Source organism: Athalia rosae, chromosome 4 (genome assembly GCF_917208135.1).
Source record: "Athalia rosae chromosome 4, iyAthRosa1.1, whole genome shotgun sequence".
Lineage (NCBI taxonomy): Eukaryota > Metazoa > Arthropoda > Insecta > Hymenoptera > Athaliidae > Athalia > Athalia rosae.
Window position 1 is genome coordinate 9699895 of NC_064029.1, and position 19633 is coordinate 9719527.

The window sequence follows — 19633 nt, forward strand, 5'->3', positions numbered from 1 at the left end:
AAGTTAACATTGTAGATTTTAAGTTGCGAAATATTTTACGCGGGGGCATCATTTCGCTATGAGGTGAAACCCTCGATTAATTTAACACGAAGAGTTTTTGACGCCCTATCGGTACGAGAGAATTCATTATTCAGGACTAGCCCATAAAAGCCAAACGTAAGCCGATCTCTTTTCACTCGGAAAAGGTAAGTGTGGGAAGAATTGCTCAGACAATTTGACGAAAAGGTTAAAAGTCACGCTTGGCGATGTTCGTCTTCGTAATGCAGCATCGTACCGTCTGTGGCAAAAGAAAGAAAAAAAAAAAAAAAAAAAAAAAAAACTGGCAATACGCGCAAGACCTTCAATAATTAACATGATCATTTTGGCAAGAATCCGGAACGGTGGAAACGATATAACTTCGCGAAACTTTATTGAATATAGAGAAAAAAAACGCAAATTTTCAAACAATTGCACCAAATTTTGGCAACTGTGACGCCCAAACTTGGCCGTGGTATTGTCTCCGCATCTGACTACTGGATATACATACATATACAACGTAACGTGAAGCATCCAAACTAGATTAGCGCCAAACTTAGCCTAATCTCTGGATCACGGGGGAAAGTTCTTACGATACGCGTGACGACGGACCGGGGTTGGAAAGTTAACGTGCGACGTTGAAAATGGAGTGGTATCACCTTGAATACCTCGTAGGAAAACTCATCCGAAAACTTCCTACCCCCATTATCTGTGCACGGTTCTTTGTTCTTTTCCGCGGTAAACCCTCGAGACCCCGATGTAGATACGCGTACGTCAACTTCGGATTCCGGATACCTGACCCCCGACGATACCTTTGCGACCGCAATAATCCAGGGTGGTGAAAATAAGCAATTTAATAAAGAGGTGTAATTGCTCCCCACTCGACCATCGCGTGACTGAATTATTCGGTTGATTTTTTCTTTCCTTCGCGAAGCTCATCTTTATTTTTATGAAACACGTGCCGCTAAAATTGTAACGATAATTACGTAGGTTGGTAACAATCGTTCCAATTCAGAAACGTCGATCATTGAACCCAAATAGAATTATTGGTTGATATTATTTTTATTTTTTTATTTATTTATTTATTTTTTTTTTTCAACGATTGATTTCGGGTAAAGCGTAAAATTAGGTTCCGCATGGCTCTCGATCTCTGTGCATAGTTACACCGCATTCTAATCCGTCGGTCGTGATATTTCGCACCTTTGGGTGCTTTCGGTTAGATACGTGAATCTAATTCACGATACGACGCTACTTGCAGTTTACCTAGTTCCCAAATTGCTAAGGAAGTAATTTCACTAATTGAAATCGCTTCGACCAATAGTACTGCTAATGAATTGTGACCGACGTTACGGAACTCCGACGGTATGCGAAAATTCGAATAGTGAGACGTGACTATTTACTCCGCTATCACTATCGGTGTACTCCATTAACTGTGTTTTCCGATCTCCATTGATTATTTTTTCATCCAGATTAAGGTATGCGGCCCCCGCACCTCTAAAATCGAAAAAAATTAAAGCTCGACGTCTTCAGATTTTTTGATATTTATTTTTTTTATTTCACTGTTGTATTCATAAGAATTTCGATCCGTGAAATGAACGTTGATCGTCTCTTGATACAGCCATGCATATAGCTACGTCGATAATAATCTAAAAAATCTGAAAATCAGTCTTAAATCTACAGGCGACACGTATGATTGATACGATGTGGTGGATACGTTGCACGGTGATACGGTAACTCTTACGAAATTTAAGGAGCACTTCCCTTCCAAGACTACGTCTCATTTAAGACCTGCACACTGGGATGTTCACACACATTTATCACCGAGGAAACATGTCTACCTAACCAAATGTAGTCGCGATGCGATTCCCGTGATGAAGTGCAAAGTGAATTCAACGGTTTGTCGGAGATAATTCTAAGAAGGCTCACGATCCTAGAAATTTTACAAGGTCATTTCTCAGGTGAAACGACAGAGCTTTTCGACCGTTTTTTTTTTTAATTTTTTTTTCAGCAGTCATTAGCATGACTTATAAACGTGATATTTCCGCAACCGGCAAAGAGAGGTATAATTTGTTTCGCTCGTTTCCGCGTACCTTCATTTCTTTATTTTCATTATACAATTTCACGTCATACACACGAGTCGATTTATCTGATTCTATTATATCCCTAGCTGTCAGTGACAGACTTTTTCAGATTTTACCTAACTCGTGTAATTTATCGCCGTAACAAATTTTCCAACTATTTATAGAGCTTTCAATGTCCGGTGTTTGTCCTCAACCACCCTCTGGCGTATATCGCTATACGTCGCAATAAATATTAATCGCGGTGGTAGGATGCGTATAACGAGTAAATCAACAGCTATTATTTCATGTCGTTTCATTTCAAATTTCTTTTTTCTTTTTTCTCCGACATTTTTTAAAAGCCGTGATTGATAAACCAGATCCGATATCGGTGCTTTTTTGCGACTTGTTTTGGGGCAATTTTTTTTTATCGCTTAGATTTAACATAAAATATTCAGTTTTTCAACGTCCATTACTTCGACCGGTTAATTTCAGTTTTTCGTGACTCCTCGATTGGTTTGTGTGAATAATTAAAATCACACTGCATATAATTATCAAGCCCCAAAGTGGAAAGATTCGTTGCGAGATTCGTTGGCTTTGAATGATGTATTAACAAACTTTCAAAAGTTCGCAGCCGATGCGAATATTTAGTTTTCAGGCTGTACCGAATTGATTTATTTATAAATAAACTTAAGAAAACATGTTTCATTTGCTGCCTTTGTGTGCCCCGTGTTTGCATTTTTTTTAACGACACAAATGACTCCGTGATCCTGGAATCGAGCAATCACCCTTAATTTATGGAAGTTTACATTTTATTTTCATTCGTGCCACTTAATCGGATCAACCCGAGCTCGGCCAGATTCTGAATTGTTAAATCCCTCCTCAGCCTATACCGAGAGCTCTTCTGATGGTTTTGGCGTTAACGCAATTTAATGGGAAAATTGCATGAGCCGTGCCGTTTTCCGAGGTTATACGAATATATTAATCTTTGATCGTAGCAATATACCAGTCACCCCGTTCTTTTTACCATTTCCAATGTCAGAGCCAAAATGAAAACGACGCGGTTAAATTTAAAGTCGAACGTTTCGTATCGTGCCGTATATTTTACATTCCGTATTCAAAATTCATCGAGTCCGTCGATGCGGAAAATTTGAAGAAACAAAAAAGAAAAGCAATAAAAAAAAAAAAAAACACCGTTAAACATTTTGAAGAAGAGAAAATGTTACCCGGAATATACCGGCGCTGCAGTCTCTTGTGAAGTAAATGGTACATCGGTGTAAAGAATTCTCGGTAGATATCGTAACGTACCTACATATAGCTCGCCCGTGTAGGATTCGCACGAGTCGTCGATTGAAATTCCTTCAAATACATATGTATAAACAGGTGCGTTCGTCCTCGCAATACTACTTTACTCGAGCCGGAACTACTCTCTCTCCAATAAACTTCCTCTGTAATACTCGTTCCTTCCACTTACGGACTTGCAGGGGTAGTGCCACTCGGCGCCAAGGTCACCGTCCATCTTCCTGAGAAGTGTATTTTTTTCAATGGAAGTTGAACAAGCTTTCGTTCACTCCCGTTTTACCGTACCTCTATACATACCTATAGACGTTACGCAATAAGTCGGAAATTAGAAATCTGTTCGAAATACAATTTTTTTGGCTCTTCAAATAACAAGAGACAAATTTTTTTTCGGCTTCATAACTTCCGTTACATCTATACGTACATACTTACAACCTACTCGAAGCTTCGATATTTTTTTCACCGAATCATCGGGTTCTTTCTTTTTTTGTTTCGACGAAATAATGAATGTGAGATCGACACAGTATGCGGTCTGAGACACCACGTTTCTTATTGAAGTCAAATATACGTACGGTATGCGAAATTCATATCCGAAACGTCCGAAGTGAAAAGTTTTATTTATTCTAGGAATGATTCATGTAATATTGAAAGACGTGTTCGAATTTGATCGGTATATTTATATACCCACATATTCGATGACATTTCGGGCCCTGGGCTAAGCTCGAGTGTTTGGCCATCCAATTCGAAACGTATGACCCACTCGAATAGGCTATTTGAACTTTGCGTTAGGTCACCCACTTCACAGTGATTCAAATAATCCCTTTCCAAGTACCTTTCGACCCTCACTCGCTCTGTAAATAACAAATTTGTATTTCCCGCAATGATTACTTTCTGCCTCATATATCCGATGAAAATCTCTCCAGCTGTCACTTTTTTTTTCCGTTCTTTTTTTTTTCAAACGATACGAACAATCCGATTTTCCAAATTTTTTTACGCAGCAATTTCCAATGGGGGTCGATCCAAGTAATAACGTTTCACTCGAAAAAAATGGACAATTAGAAACGCGGATCGACCGAGATGTGATTTCAGTGGAGGACTTTGATGAAATTTCGACAGTTTTCCGTTGTTGTCTCATAATTTTTTTTAATCGCCAGAAAAAAAAAAATTTTCACCTCGTCGTCCGCGCGAAGTTTGGCTAATTTTTTTTCGCCCGACCCATCCAACCGCTACGTCGGCCACCCCCGGGAGCTACACCGAACCTCTTTACCGAGCGTAAAAATTCTTAACTGAATACGTAATTAGGTAAAACTAATCAAGACTGATTAATAACATTGTTTGTTCCAGTTGCTGCGTTACCGAGAAAACGTGGACAGCGAGTGAAGAAGCTAGCTGAAGAACGCTGTACACGAGAATAAAGTAACGAACGACCATTCCCTGAATTCATTAAAACCCCGAGGGCGTGAGATATGGTCGTGCAAACATCAGAAATCGGGAGAAGGGAAAAGGAAAAGCAAAAAAAAGAAGGTTGCGAAGTCGAGTGGAGACTGCAATAAAAATTGCGAAGTAATTTCGTCGAATCTTGGATGTGTACATAGTTCAAATTCGAAGAAAAGAGAAGAAAATTTCAACGGAAAAAAATAAATAACTGCTATCCACCTTGCAGCGCACAAGTTTATACTACGAACGATATACAGTTTATCATCCTGATTAGTTAAAATATAAAGTTCCAAGAAACTGTATTTAATTACAAAGTAAACATTAAACTCATCTAATCAGTGGACAGGGTATAAAATGGGGGAAAAATAAAATCCAATCTAACTCGGAAGATAAAAATTCCTGGTCAAGAAAAAAAGTTAAACAAAGTTGGAAGAGCTCTAGTCTCTAGGTAATTATAAGCAATGCAATAGAATTGAGAAGAAAAAAAAAAGAAAAGCTCTGCAAGGAATCAAATCGTAATATGTTCGTGGCAATGAGTTTATTTTCCGGTGCCATTTCGGTGACCGTTGGAAGAAATTCAAATACCTTACTAAAGATATCCAGCTATATAACTTGAGAGACTTCGGGGTAGACGAGTGAAAAACTTTCACGATAAAAGGCCAATCGATAATCGCCATTTCGAGGCAATTAAACACTTTTATCCAGATGTCTGATCGCTAGAAAAAAGCAAGAAAAAAAAACGACTGCGCGCGACGTTGAAATAAATTTCTCAGCTGAAACCTCTGCAACAAATTCGTAAAATCTTAAAACACGCAGATTGAACGCCAACAAGTCAAATTTCAGAATTATCGAATCGTTGACGGAAATATTGTGGCGAACCAGACAATTCCTGTACATGTGCAAACGTTGCATGAAAGTTTTTTTTCGTTCTTCTCTCCGGTAATTGAGCGGTACAGAGGCGAAGGGGGTATTTTTCATTGGAATTTTCATCCCCGACGTTCGATAGAAAATTCTACCTATTGAGTACCTCCTCGACGCGGTAGATTCGAGTGACACTGTACCGCAGTCCGCTCTCTGAGATCGTAACTTTTAATCCAAACACAATGCCAGCGACTATAAGAAGTACGGAAGTGAAGTGAAACAATTTCCTCCTCTCAGCAAATATAAAAACAAAAAAAAAACCAGAACAAAAACAAAGAAGAAAGTATTCGCCACTAGAGTGGAAAATATATAATTAAAAAATGTGGACGTACAACTCCTAACGATCGGTAATAAAACCGCGGTGGGACGGAGTAATCGCGCATTTTAGTCGATTTTTTATTTCAGTTTTTCACCTTTCGTTATTCGTATTCTATAGATCGGCACCGCCGAAACTTTATTCGATTTTCATCTCCTCGTAAAACATCCGAAGCGTAGAAGGGAGGAAAGTTTATGTGAAAATTAATTACCCTTCTACAAATGACGTGAAATAGATTCTTGGTAAAGAGTCTATAATTGGCGCAAACAGCGACGACTGTGATGATAGTTAATTTGACGAAGTAGTACGGATTGATCGGAAATAAGAGATGTGCAATATTAACGTGGGTTTTCATTGATGTGTGTGTACTACCTAACCACCTATATACTTGTATTTATATATACACATATATATGTATGTATATACAAGGTGAACTGCGCAGCGCAGTTATCTGTGCAGGATAAACTTTTTTTAACATTTGGATGAGAAATTAAATCCTGCAGTAGAGGATCAGCGACAGCGATAGCGGCAGCGTTGCAGCAGTCATGGCGTTCACAACGGCAATGCCATTAATCTCCCAAGTCTCCAACTGCTCTTTGAACGAGAGCGAGTGCGCGGAGGAGGAATACATACCCTACAGTACACGACCGGAAACGTACATCGTCCCTGTCGTGTTTCTCATAATTTTAGTCGTAGGAGTTGCCGGCAACGGGGTTCTGGTTTTGACGTTACTTCGCCACGCCAATATGCGCAATGTTCCAAATACCTACGTACTGTCATTGGCGCTCGGCGATCTATTGGTGAGTATTCGTTCAACTTTACATTTTCACAAAGCACCGGCGTTTTCGTACAACCGCATTTCGACACCGGAATCCTCGTGCTTCAATTCTTAAGACGATCGACGGGGGGCCAAGGGGGAGAGGATTATCAAAGTTTGGACGTTTAATCGAGTAACAAATCGACGGAGCAGGAAGGGGGGAGTAACGAGCGCGAATAATGTAGTAATTCCGCAGTAAAAATATCTCCCGATTATTCATGGACGTTTCAAATTAAAAATCAACCCGACTTACGGTCGACACTGACGATGAAAGGTATTTAATTATACGCGACTGGAGATCTTCCGATCAAGCGAAGGTCGCAACTGCGATTAACTTGGTTCCAAATTTGGCCAAGACGTCTCATACGAACGTCTTTGAATATACGTGTGTGAAATTCGCACCGTGTAACGCGTTGCTAAAGAAAAAAAAACAACAAATATCTAGCAATAACCGATGTAATCCGGTAAGCTGTGTCGACTTGAGTGCCTCGCGATAAAGCTTTCGCAAAGATACAGAAATGGCGCGAAGAAGAAGAAAAGAAATCTTGCACTTTATTCACTTGTTTATATAGAAGAAGCTCTCAATATCATAACTTTCCTAATCTTCGTAACAAGTTCGGTATCTCCTGCATTAGTTTTGTACGATGTTGGAAAAATACGCGAAACAAAACATCCTCGGACACGTATTAGGAGATCCTCGATCTCCGTTGAGCTGAATTAAGCCGGAAATAATTGCCTCGATCATGGAGAGAACATTTTTTTTTTTCATCTTCTATCTTCTTCTGTCTCAAAATATAGTTGTGCTCGATATTGACAGCTCGCCGGTTGAGTTTCAATGCGATCTCATCTCACAGTGCGGATCGGGTTCTGCATGAAATTATAACTTATAATAAACCAACTGTACAGTTTACCAGTTTTACGAATATAAAGTGTAGAAAAGCATTAATTTTCTTCCGATACACTTTTCAGACACTTCGTCGTTACGCCAGTATAGTTGGCGAAACTTTCCATAAAAATTATTTCATTTCAAAAAGATTGCTAGAAGAGCTCGCGTAATTGGCTACTCCGCAATTTCAAAGTTCGTTCAAATTGTACATTACAATGCTCAACGTATCGCTTCCCCGAGATTCCAGATATCGCTTCCGTTACGGCGACCAATTTCAAATGAGGTATATATGCATATGGAAGATATATAGTAACCACTTTCATTCTTATCGAACGAATAAACCCACCAAACTCCGGACAAAGTGCGTGGCGCCGGTCATCTGCTTTGGATGTCACGCGGATAGAGATATAAATCGCAACGGATTTATACGGAATGACCTAGAGAAGAAGAAAAAAAGGAAGCGGAAAAAGACACCGTCCCTTCCTGAAAAAGCTCACCCCGACAACGGACCCTTCGACGATTCGATTTTTTCCCTCTGTTTCCTTTTCCTTCAACCTTCGCTGAAAACTAAAATAATGAGGCTTTCATTGAGCCTTTTCGGAGCGTTCTGACGGAGATTTTTCGAAAAAGCTCCCCACCGGAATGGCGACATTTGATGCTGGGAAATATTTCATATAAGATTAGCAACATTTTGATACTATTAGTCCGCTTTATATCGAGGTTTGGAATTGGGACTTTTTCATTTTAGGGCCACCTCTTGAATAAAACTTACTTTTTCATCCTCAGGTAATTCTGACCTGCGTACCCTTCACCTTCGCCGTTTACATCGTTGATTCTTGGCCCTTCGGGCTTATCCTATGCAAAGTTTCCGAGTGTGCTAAGGATGTTTCCATAGGAGTCTCGGTATTTACCCTGACGGCGTTGTCTGCCGATAGATTTTTCGCCATTGTCGATCCGATGCGAAAACTCCATGCAACTGGTGAGATTCGCGAAATATCTGGGTTTTCTGTTTTTTTTTTTTTTTTGTTTTTTTTTTGTTCGTTTCTTTCTTTTATTCTTTCTCGCTTCGTCGAAGCTAACTACTCGTATTCTTCTCTACCGCATCGATGACAATGAGAGTTGGAGTGCTTCGCTCGACGAGGAAGAAAACAATAATTCTTATCACAGAAGTATTTGTCTTCACAGGAGGCGGGCGTAGGGCGACGCGTTTCACCATTGTGATCGCAACCTTGATCTGGATACTTGCCATTATTTGTGCGATTCCGGCTTCGTTCTCCTTCATCAGAGTAATTCGCGTGAATAAAGACGTGACCATTAAGGTGAGTTCGAACTAAAGGTTTTCCCTGGAAAACTAAGGTAATCTGCATTTTTCTACAACTCCCTATTGATTCCAGTTTAGAAAATAGTATATCTCGTTGGTTCTACTTGCTTCTGCTTTATATCGTTCCGTAGCCAGTTGATTACTCTCCGGATTGAATCCGGTTATAATTTTAATTACAACTTCCAATATTCCATTTCAACTTCATTGTCTCCTCTGAATTGAAACTCTTCTTTGAAATTTTTCATTCGAGCTTATCAGGATTTCGTGGTTTGATTGTAAAGAAACTTTTCTTTATTAGCTCGAACCGAAAATTTCCTTCGTTCTTTCCGGCCACTCTGAAAAATTCTTTTTAAAACTTCTGAAATCTTCATTTCAGGCACCCCCGCAGGATTCCTGCGGTGATTCCCCCACGCAATCCCCACAGATTTGTTTCCCGCATCCGTAATTCTGGAAACCAATTTTCCTCCTGAAAATCATCAGAAAACCGAGAACATAATTTATTCACGTTACGGCGCGGCCATTTATCGCGTCGTGTGTATGCCTTCTACTTTCAGGTTTGCTATCCGTTTCCCGAAGAATTTGGCGTCGAGTATCCAAAAACGGTATTGATTTGTCGTTTTTTCGTCTACTACGCACTTCCTCTCGGCGTAATCGCAGTTTTCTACCTGTTAATGGCGAGACATCTCGTCCAGAGTACGAAAAATATGCCCGGAGAATTACAAGGGCAAGTCAGAGCCAGTGTAAGTATTTATAATTAACTTTCTGAGACGAGAAGATGTATCACGGTGACGGCATCCTTAAAAGTTCAATTGTATGACTGCACGCGCGGAATGACTCGGCAAGCTTGTAAGATTTCCGGTTAGAGAGAAATTAGGTATTTGCTCGTGGCGTACAAATACACCGAACGCAACTGACAAAAATCTCCGGAGCGATTCGGATTTACTTTTATCTTTCATCAACCCCGTTAACATCGCACATGTGGTCCTAACATACGGTGCGGAGAATAGCGAGGGCAATGTGAAAGCTCTCCAATGTTGCGTCGTAAACCGAAGATAACGAGGCGCGAAATCGTCCAATCTGAGGCGAAGAGGGGAAAAGAATTGCCGAATTTTCAGCTCGCGTTGAAGAGGGGGAAAAAAAATTGACAGTTTAATTCAATCGACGTCAGTTTAGAACTTTGAAAATTCCTTCAGGGTTATCGACGCGAACGCCCGCAACGATTAGGCAATCCTTATTTTCTGAATGGATCGGCGAACCCGTGCGGGGTGTTTCATTTTTTACCTTCGCGGTTATTATCTTCTGACCTATATGCGAGTGAAATATTTGAACCAAGGTGATTCCAAGGGCATATGGTGGATCTATAAATCGATGTAATAAAGCGAACCAAGTCAGGCCAAGTCAGACCACGCCAAGCTAAGCCATGGAATCGGTGGAAAGACATGTGCTCGTAAAACTGACATTATACGATCCTAATAAAATTATTACACTAAATCAGTTACAGAAATAGAACGAAGTGCAGGAAATATATCCGGTTTCAATGTTAATTTGTCCGTGTCGCTGAATTTTCAAACACTCAAATCTTTAACGAGCTATCTAATTTATCATCGAGTATGATTTCCACCCCTCGCCGTTCGATAGCAAAGCGTTGAGATTAAGGACGATCGCAATAAAATCCCGCTCAACTACTGGACGTTAAAGATAATTTCGACCTTTATTTTTCGTTCTGTACCGTCCGGTAATTCGTCGAACACCATACGGGACCGTTATCGTCGAAAGGCCGAACGGGGACTGTGACGAGAGACAAAGGAGCCGTAAAGAAAAAAATTGATAAACCGTAAAAAGTAACGGCCGAAAAAAAGGCACGGGCGATTATCTTCGAACAATTTCGCCGAAACTGATCGGTTGCGAGTCAGCGATATGCGAAAGTATCGTAACTCGGCACCGTGAAAATTGTATATACATATATAAACACACCGTCGCCGAATCGCACGGCCGGCCTGAATTCCCGCGATATATTTTACGAGCTATAAAAATGGAATATTGTGTCAACAGTACAACCGACAATGACGCCTTCCGATTGGTCGTTAGAAAAGCTTGCATCGGTCATCGATGTAGCTTTATTAGATCGCCCGTTCACCGTTGGAACGAAAGCGACTCTACTTGTAGAATTTATAGATTCCATCCCGCCCGAGCGCAGCGCGAGAAAAATATCGTATGAATGTTTCAGGTGAAACAAGTGAAAGCCCGAAAGAAGGTAGCGACAATGGTGATGGCGTTCGTCGTCGTATTCGCCGTGTGTTTCTTTCCCCAGCACGTATTCATGCTGTGGTTCTACATTCATCCCACCGCGCAGGACGATTACAACGCATTTTGGAACGCGTTTAGGATCCTCGGATTTTGCCTGAGCTTTATGAACAGCTGCATAAACCCCATCGCTCTTTACTGCGTCAGTGGAACATTCAGGAAATACTTCAACAGGTGAGCGCGTTATTTTTACTTTTGGCTTTTTTTGTTTTTTTTTTGCCGCGATTACATTCGTACGCAACGTCGCAAATATAAGTATAATGTATAGGTATCCGATCACGGAATTGGATCTTTTCGGAATAACAACGTCACGATGAGCGACGGGTGTCCGCCCACTTCATTTCATCCCCCTATTCCTTCAACCGCGACTCCGTGGCGGATGTCAACCTAGCTTAATCAACGCTAGAGATCCCTTTTTTCTCTTCCCTCCTTTTTCCACTTTCTTTTCGTCGCCTAGGTGATTAAGAATAGACGACGCATTGTTTGCCGTTATTCTTTTACTATTTTCTCTTATCTAACGACTAAAAACCAAGAGATAAAACAACGCGTGAGATTTTCCGATACATCGAAATACTTTCTTTTCTTTCCGGGAACGCAGCAGCTGCGAACACCGAGCGACCAGATCCGCTTTATCCGCGAATTAGCGTACGCCTGCAGTTAGCATGTAGAATTTTGATAATTTTATAGTTCCGGAAATATATAATCCGAAATTTATTTGTAAATTGTCCGCGGCAGGGAATCCTTATGCTTCCAGTTCTGAACACCTGCGCTTACAAAATTTGTACAAGTACAATTACAGCGCATAGAATCACCTACAAGTTCGTTACAGTAATCTCCTATTATAGCACAGCGTTGAAATTCGTTGTGTCTCGAAACAGCTTTTCTGAGCACAATTAAATTCCTCCTCAATTCGATAGCGGAGCGTCCGGTTATTTCGGTCCATTATTCCAATTTATGTACGTACGTATGTACTACGTACGTGTACATAACGCGCCATTCCGACGGTGCAAATTGATATCGAAGTTTAACAGCGTTAGGTCAGGGTACCATTTTTAACCCAGACCAACCAACCAACCCTGCGTGTAGATTCGATTCTATCGTGTCATCGGGTTATCGATACATACAGCGGGCGTTCCATGCCAAATTATCCACTTGTACAGCTTTTTTTTACCCCCGCGCTGCTCCTGTAGTAGTCCTCGGTCAATTCGCGAATCAAGCGATGAAAAAAACGCTGTCAGCTTTTAGAAACAATTTACACTTTTTTTGAGTGTAGCGAGTTTTTGAATTACCGAATAGGTTCCGTGAATTTCCGAATCTTCTGCTACGGAAAAAACTAACTTTGCGTGCGGTCGTAAGATGTGAAATATTGTAGAAATAAATATTTCACGCGGTGTAACGTGTAACTGTTCACCGTAATTTCTGTACACTTGTAAATTCAAGAGTCGTTTCGTAACTTATGTTATGGCAACAGGCGATTTAAAAAAAAACAAAAAATAATAACGTCGAATCAATATTTATGCATAGCTTCCTCGACTCAGGTATTATATGTACGTACAACCGATATCCCGAGTACACACACATATTACGCATGTATGTATAAATTTGAAAATAGGTTTCATTTCCTATGCGTCCTTCTGGCGGGATAGGTATGCGGATGCCGTATCATACCTATACCATAAATATATTGAACCTATACGTCTACGTTTCGCCACTCGGAATTTGGTGCATATAACTATTATGCTCGTATACATACGGCGGATGGCTATTACGTGTGTAATCAAAAAGCGCAAGAGTTGACAGTCCCAAATTCGTAAAACGTCCCAAGTAAACAAGCATCTGGACGTCTACACGACGATCTTCTCAAATGGTGCACAGTTGAGAGTGCGAGTGAACAAAATAAATAAACAAACAGGTGGAGCTACGTGATTCGCGGCCCTTGTGTTTAATTTTTTTTTCCTTTCTTTCTTTTCCTCCACTCTTCAGATTATATGAAACTTCCACGATCTGAATCCAAGAAAATTATGTCGACGAGGAACGACAAAGGCGTCGGTTCACCCCCATTCGGAACGCGATTGATGGCCGGAAGGGTTTTTTATAAAAATAAAAAAAATAAAGTTCACGCGTGTCTCAGAAATTATTTCCACTCGAATTATCCGACCGATCAAGATATCTTTATATCTACGAATAACTACAATGCTCCGTTGGAATGGATCGTCGACGAAGGATATTCAGTTCCTGTTATTCTATTTTTGACGTTATGATTTATTTTTCATCTTTAAATTCAATAATCTTCATTTTTTACTTCATCGACTATACCATCACTTTGTTTTCTTCGAAATCGAAATATTATCTGCATCTTCAAAAAAATCAAAGGAAGCAAGAAAAGTCGACTTTTTTTTCGGTGATAATCCAAATTCTAGCCCGGATGTAGAAAAAATCAAAGGGTCGATCGTAGTTTCCATATTTTTCCAACCATCCCGGCCGATTTTCCATTTAGCGATGAATTTTAACGGAGCGAGCTAGGTAGTCACAGTCAATAATAGGTCAGCCGTGGGAAGGTGATTAAATCGCAGATTCAATCCGGCTGAAATTTGAACGTGTCGATGTACGTATTATTTCGTCGAAGTTTTCATTCAACAATGCCAACGTCATCCGATTTATATCGTGCAATTAAATAAATGCAGATCATAATTATTCTAACATTCGGAATATATCATCGAACTTGAAGAACTTTCCAACTTTCAAATAATTGTCAGGGACTTATCGTTAGTAGGGATTTGATGCGGAGGTAGCGGCTCTCGTTTTAATAAGCGACAAATGACGAAGAATCTGTAATTACAGCAGTTCGTATGGTTATCGAACGGTGTGCTCTTAGATTTCGATGCCGCAAATCTCAGCGCGTTTCAAAAACCTGTCAAAATTAAAATCTGACGTCGGTCTCGTCGCCCACCCTCTCTGGGATATACACGTATCTATACTTTGAGCGTTTTATACGCGGCGGAAACAAAAAGACAAACGAAGAAAACAACAAATGGATAAACATAAAAAAACTTTGGCAAAAAAAGTGTAACGATTCTTCGAGAACTCCCTCGTCGCATGTTGGGGCTACTATACCCCCGTGTGATATCCCCGATTCGCGTGGGTGTACATGTGGGCATAAAACACCTCTGCAGCTTTTTGCGTTGACAGAAAAAAAAAAAATTAGAAATCCCTAGGATTAGAGGTGGGCTGACGCCGAAGACGTTATCCCAGACAAACTTTGATTGGGGTCGCATCACTTTGGGGTAGAAAGATCCAGCAGATTGATCTCTTGAGGTTAATAGGGTTGCAGCATAAACCTCCGAATCTCGCGAATAGACCTTCTGATTGGTACTTGCTAAAAGCAGGATCAATTGGAACCCACTTTTCGATCAAAAATCAAACCGAGTTCATCTCATTCGCTGGAACAGAACGAATGGAAATACAAAATCGTATTTGAGGCTTCGCGAGGATTTTTTCATTCTCATCGTGTATTTTGCGGAGATCCGGGATGAGATCTTCATCTAACCCTGAGAAAAAATTACCTCAAAGTACACCCACTTCGTAATCAGGACAAAACATACATGGGATATAGATATATATATAAAAAAAACTCGGGAGTACTTAATACCGTGTGTTGGCTTCTCACCTTCTGTCCGCAAGTATAACGTGGACAAATTCACGGGAATTGGCCACTCCAGGTTTCAGAACGCCCACCAGTTTCCTTGTTAATGCGCCAACTGCGTCGGAATACCCCAAGGGTTTCCAGTTTCTACCATTCCTCCGATAATAACTCTTCGCCTACGAACGCCCCTGCGCATGTAGAAATAATTTCTAACGCTAAAATTGCCTCATTCAGTTTATCCGGGTAAGTTACACCTTTGAATTTTCGATCAAAACGATTTAGCCTGCAATTTACCCAGCGGAACAACAACTTTGTCTTTTGTACCCCGCGGTGTGGTGAGTGTGGCTTCGCTATAACTCAAGCCCACGATTACGATCGGAACTGGTAACAAAATATACCGGACATTCTACACCAACTCGATCGGACTAATGATTATTATTACAGTTGCCCGCGTTCCAGAATTCTGAATTTCTTTTATATTAAGAAAAAGGCGAAAGATTTCTTTTTATTCTTAAACATCTCTTTTTTCGACCTCAAGGAATATCGAAGCACTAATTGTAAGCTTTTGCTGTGAAAAAAAATAAAAAAATAAAATAACAACAAATCGTGCAGTTAAGAACCGTGTAATAGTTATTACCTTTTTTTATATTCGTATTACTACCTGCAACGATGACTCTGAGTTTGACTCGTCTCACGGTATAACGGATTTTTCTTTCCTGCACTTTATTTTAATGTTATTCATGAAATCGCTGCAGTTATGGTGGCAAGCGGATAATGAAATTTGTCGTACTTAAACTTTGTGTATAGATACTTGCTGTGCTGTTGCGTATCGGAAAAGCGACGATCTTCCATCAGCAGTTCTCGACGTCGAGGTCACAGCATTTCCATTCCAACGTGTGGACGCGTGCATAATACCGGATCGAGAAGGGGTCAGCAGAGCATCGTGCAATTGCCTACGTGGGCGGCTCACGGGGTCGAAACACGTAACAGGACTCATCAACAGGAACAAGAAACCACGGTCACGACCTGCAACAACGGCCTCGAACATCGAATTTAAGGTGATACAAGAAAAAGAAAAGTGCTTTTTTTTTTTTTGTCTATTTTTAACCACTCGGAATATGAGCAGTTTTTTCTTTCTCAACAAAGCACAAAATGAAATAATAAAAAGAATCCACGTGTCGGATCACATTATTTCACAAAGCGTGCGATTTGACGTAGAAATATTTGACGGGGCAACGTTGGCGTGATTTTTAATGTCCTTCGGCTGACCGAAGGAGCTTGCAAGTCAGAAGAGTAGTCGCTGCACGCATGGCTATTTGGTTAATAGCCCCTTAGGGAACAAACGGACGACACGTCGTATACGCGCGTATAGCCACCTCGACGTATACCTGTACGTATACGTAAAGTACATAAAACTTGGAAAAGTTTTACCTCTAAATGCGCCGTGGTGCAACTTGTTTGTGAATTATACATACATACATATATAAATGCCCTTGAAATAGTAACGACCCCTCGAGTCTCGGTAACGCGGTCGTTTCGCTATCTAGTGCTAGAAATTCTAGTATTTCACCTTAGTTAGCATTGTAGATAGAATTATCGACTCGCGGACTAACGTGGCCGGGGTTAGACGGTCCAATATTGCGGGTAAAAATTCCGAACTGCATCTAACGAAATACGCTTGAATAAACTAAGTCTGCGAGAATGGGGCAAAAGCTGGGCCGGCTATATACGGTCAATAAACACGAAGGAAAGCACTGCGGGCTATTGGAACACGCGGTATAAAAAAGAAAAAACTGACGAGGAAGAGCGAGAGAGAAATCCAGAGGGATCTTTTATAGTTTGCCCCAATTTGGTCGGGGGCTAGGGTATATCCGTGTATATCTTACGTTTATCGCGTGCTGAATTAGAATACGTCTACCTACATAGAAGTAAATTGTACAGTTTTATCTCCAGTTTTTTGACCCTGCATTAAAATGTATGCATATACATGTACGTACGTATAAAATTGTGCGCGTCGACGCTGCGACTAGCTTATATGCTCCTCGGAATAAAATAACAGCTAAAAACGATGAATAATTGGCCGGGTAAACGGCGGATGAAAATTCCGAATGGATTTGAATTTGTAATTCAACGAGTCTCGAAAATGTATCCGACTAATACACGCGTATTAATCAGCGACTGTGTACAGTAGATTGATAAATTTGAAACTTTGTTTCCAACTAGGAGAGATAATAGGGAGCTCGCGTTACCTAATTTATTTCTAAGACGGTTCAAATTCCCCTCATTAGGGTCTCCAAATCACATTTGTCACTTTCAACTACGCCAAAGAGACACGTTTCATTGGCTATTAAAATCATACAGTGTGGAATAATCCTCTTTGTTAATTCAACGACGTCGCTCGTTCGCTCGTGTACTACGTTAAGATATGTGTACGCGTGTCTAATAGATCGTTCATTTGCTCGATTTTCTAAATCCTGATTAATTTCGAATCTCTAATAGCGACGGGTGACACGACGCACGGTTGATTTTGGGGTTAATATTACCTCCGTTTGATAGTCTCTACTAAAATGGTTTATTATCCGATACAGCTTACGAGACACCGCGAAATGCGCGAGTATATCTATCTTTTATAATTTCCCCAGATTTGCCGAACTTGGATTTCGAATCCGTTTCAGCGTTGCGCTTTCGCGAATGGAACGTATTATACTCGAACACGGGAAATTCCCCCTCGTTCTGAAATCCGCATGCAGATTGCGGGGTACACATCGTCTATGTATATTGCTACGTGCAAATATAACGAAGGAGGAATTAACGTTGGGATAATGTAATCGTCGCGAATCTTTATATGCTTTAATTATATACGTTGCAGGGATGTGAATGGTTCGGTATTTATTAGGGACGGTTCGTAACGAAGCTCGGTTCGCCCTACTGAAATTAGTCGCGAGGATTATAAAGATATGAATTCGAATTCATATAAAAAAGAATTTGAAAAAATTCTTGATTTTGTTTACAAATATAATCAGGGTTCGATGAACTTTCACTTGCCCTTAAATTTAAGCGCGATTTTCTATCCATTGAATGTTCCGAGTGTCACGACTTAATTTTAAAGCTTAATTTTTTGCTTCAGGTGCCAGAAGAACCAACATAAAGGACGTAGAAGGCTCGCCATGAAAGGGGTTACCGGAAGCAGCCAAGAGGCTTTAAAATAGCGTCAAAGCTCTTGACTTCTCTGGGTATATACGTCGCAACTGCATCGTTTATTTCGAAGCGTATAATTGCGAATTTTTTGCTCACGAATAACGTGAAATAATTAGGTTTTTAGGGGTCTGGGGATAACGTGCAGTAGTCGGGCAACGCTGCAGTCCTTCCCTAGACCTAAAAAGCTTGTATAATTAACCTTCCATTAGAGGTGCTCGACACCGCAATTCTACGCCGGTCCTATAACAAGCTCAAATACAAAATGCTTTTATATAGATTATGATATAAAATTTTCTGAATCGTTATAACGGTTTTTAATATCCTACCAATGGGGTGGTTCGCGACTCCTTGCGATGACAACTGCCGCGGGTCGGTATGATCATCCACAACGGAAACTGAAAAACCAATAAACTAAAAAAAACACAGGGTATTTTTTTTAACAAACGTGGAACGGAACACAAATTAAATTGAAAATCATGAAAAACTTTATATCCGTTTAAACTACGGATTTGGCACGGTACTTTTGACGGATAATTTTAGAATCTCAATGTTCTAAATATCGTGTCAATTTTTATGAAAACAGGAAAACAAATCATAGGTAAAGACCGACAAATTCAAACTTGGAATATGTGATCGCAATATTTTCATTAGGAATTTGGTCAATTAACGAAATGTCCACGTACAACGGTGATCGATCATACATGTATGGTAAAAACATCGTACGTTACCGATGTAACGAAATTTAATGAAATAATTGTAATTGTTAGTATAAGTGGATATAAATAATGTTAGAACGTTCATATTATATATTATTGTTTGTACCTTATGAAAATTTAAGAAAAAAAATAATCAAATCACTTTAAGAAACTACTATAAAATGTATGTTTTACCGGTATGCTTAGGGGTATATCATATGTGCTTTCCTGGAAGATGCATCAATCACGAATAAATGTTATTTCCTAATACCTGTTGTCTGTGAATTTCTCCGAAAATCATTAAATCAAACGATCCTAATATTTATTTGCTCGACAATCCTCTTTACGATTATCCTATTTTCTTCGATACTAATCTCAAGAACCAGTGGATTTAACGTCACCCGGATTCCGGTGATCTTCGATTATTCGAAGATATGAAAACGAGAAACCAGGAAAATTGGAATCGCAGGAAGAGAAAATCCATTGGAAATATTTCAATGTCGATTACTCGCCCCAAAGGTTTCCCAATTTGTATCGCTGAACGGGTCGATACATTTCCATCAGACGTTCGAGACACTCTTCACCGAATTACTTTCCAGAAGTTTCAAGCCTGCTCCAATCGCAAGCTGCTATTTTCGCGCTAGACTTTATTTTCACACACATCATGTACGAAAAGCTAACTCTTAATATCCCGGAAATTGTCTAATGGAAATTTAAGTTTGGT

General features: G+C 40.1%; 1 protein-coding gene across 1 annotated transcript in view; it reads left to right on the plus strand.

Moving 5' to 3' along the window:
* The window catches only part of LOC105684405 (neuropeptide CCHamide-1 receptor), a 56145-nt gene extending 36968 nt beyond the window's left edge, over positions 1-19177 (plus strand). The window contains exons 2-8 of the mRNA XM_048654263.1: positions 4716-6845; positions 8535-8727; positions 8934-9067; positions 9624-9809; positions 11297-11547; positions 15824-16074; positions 18144-19177. Coding sequence (XP_048510220.1) covers positions 6591-6845; positions 8535-8727; positions 8934-9067; positions 9624-9809; positions 11297-11547; positions 15824-16073 — 1269 coding nt within the window. The 5' untranslated portion in view covers positions 4716-6590 and the 3' untranslated portion in view covers position 16074; positions 18144-19177. The remainder of the gene's footprint in view (positions 1-4715; positions 6846-8534; positions 8728-8933; positions 9068-9623; positions 9810-11296; positions 11548-15823; positions 16075-18143) is intronic.
* The last annotated feature ends 456 nt before the right edge of the window (positions 19178-19633 follow it).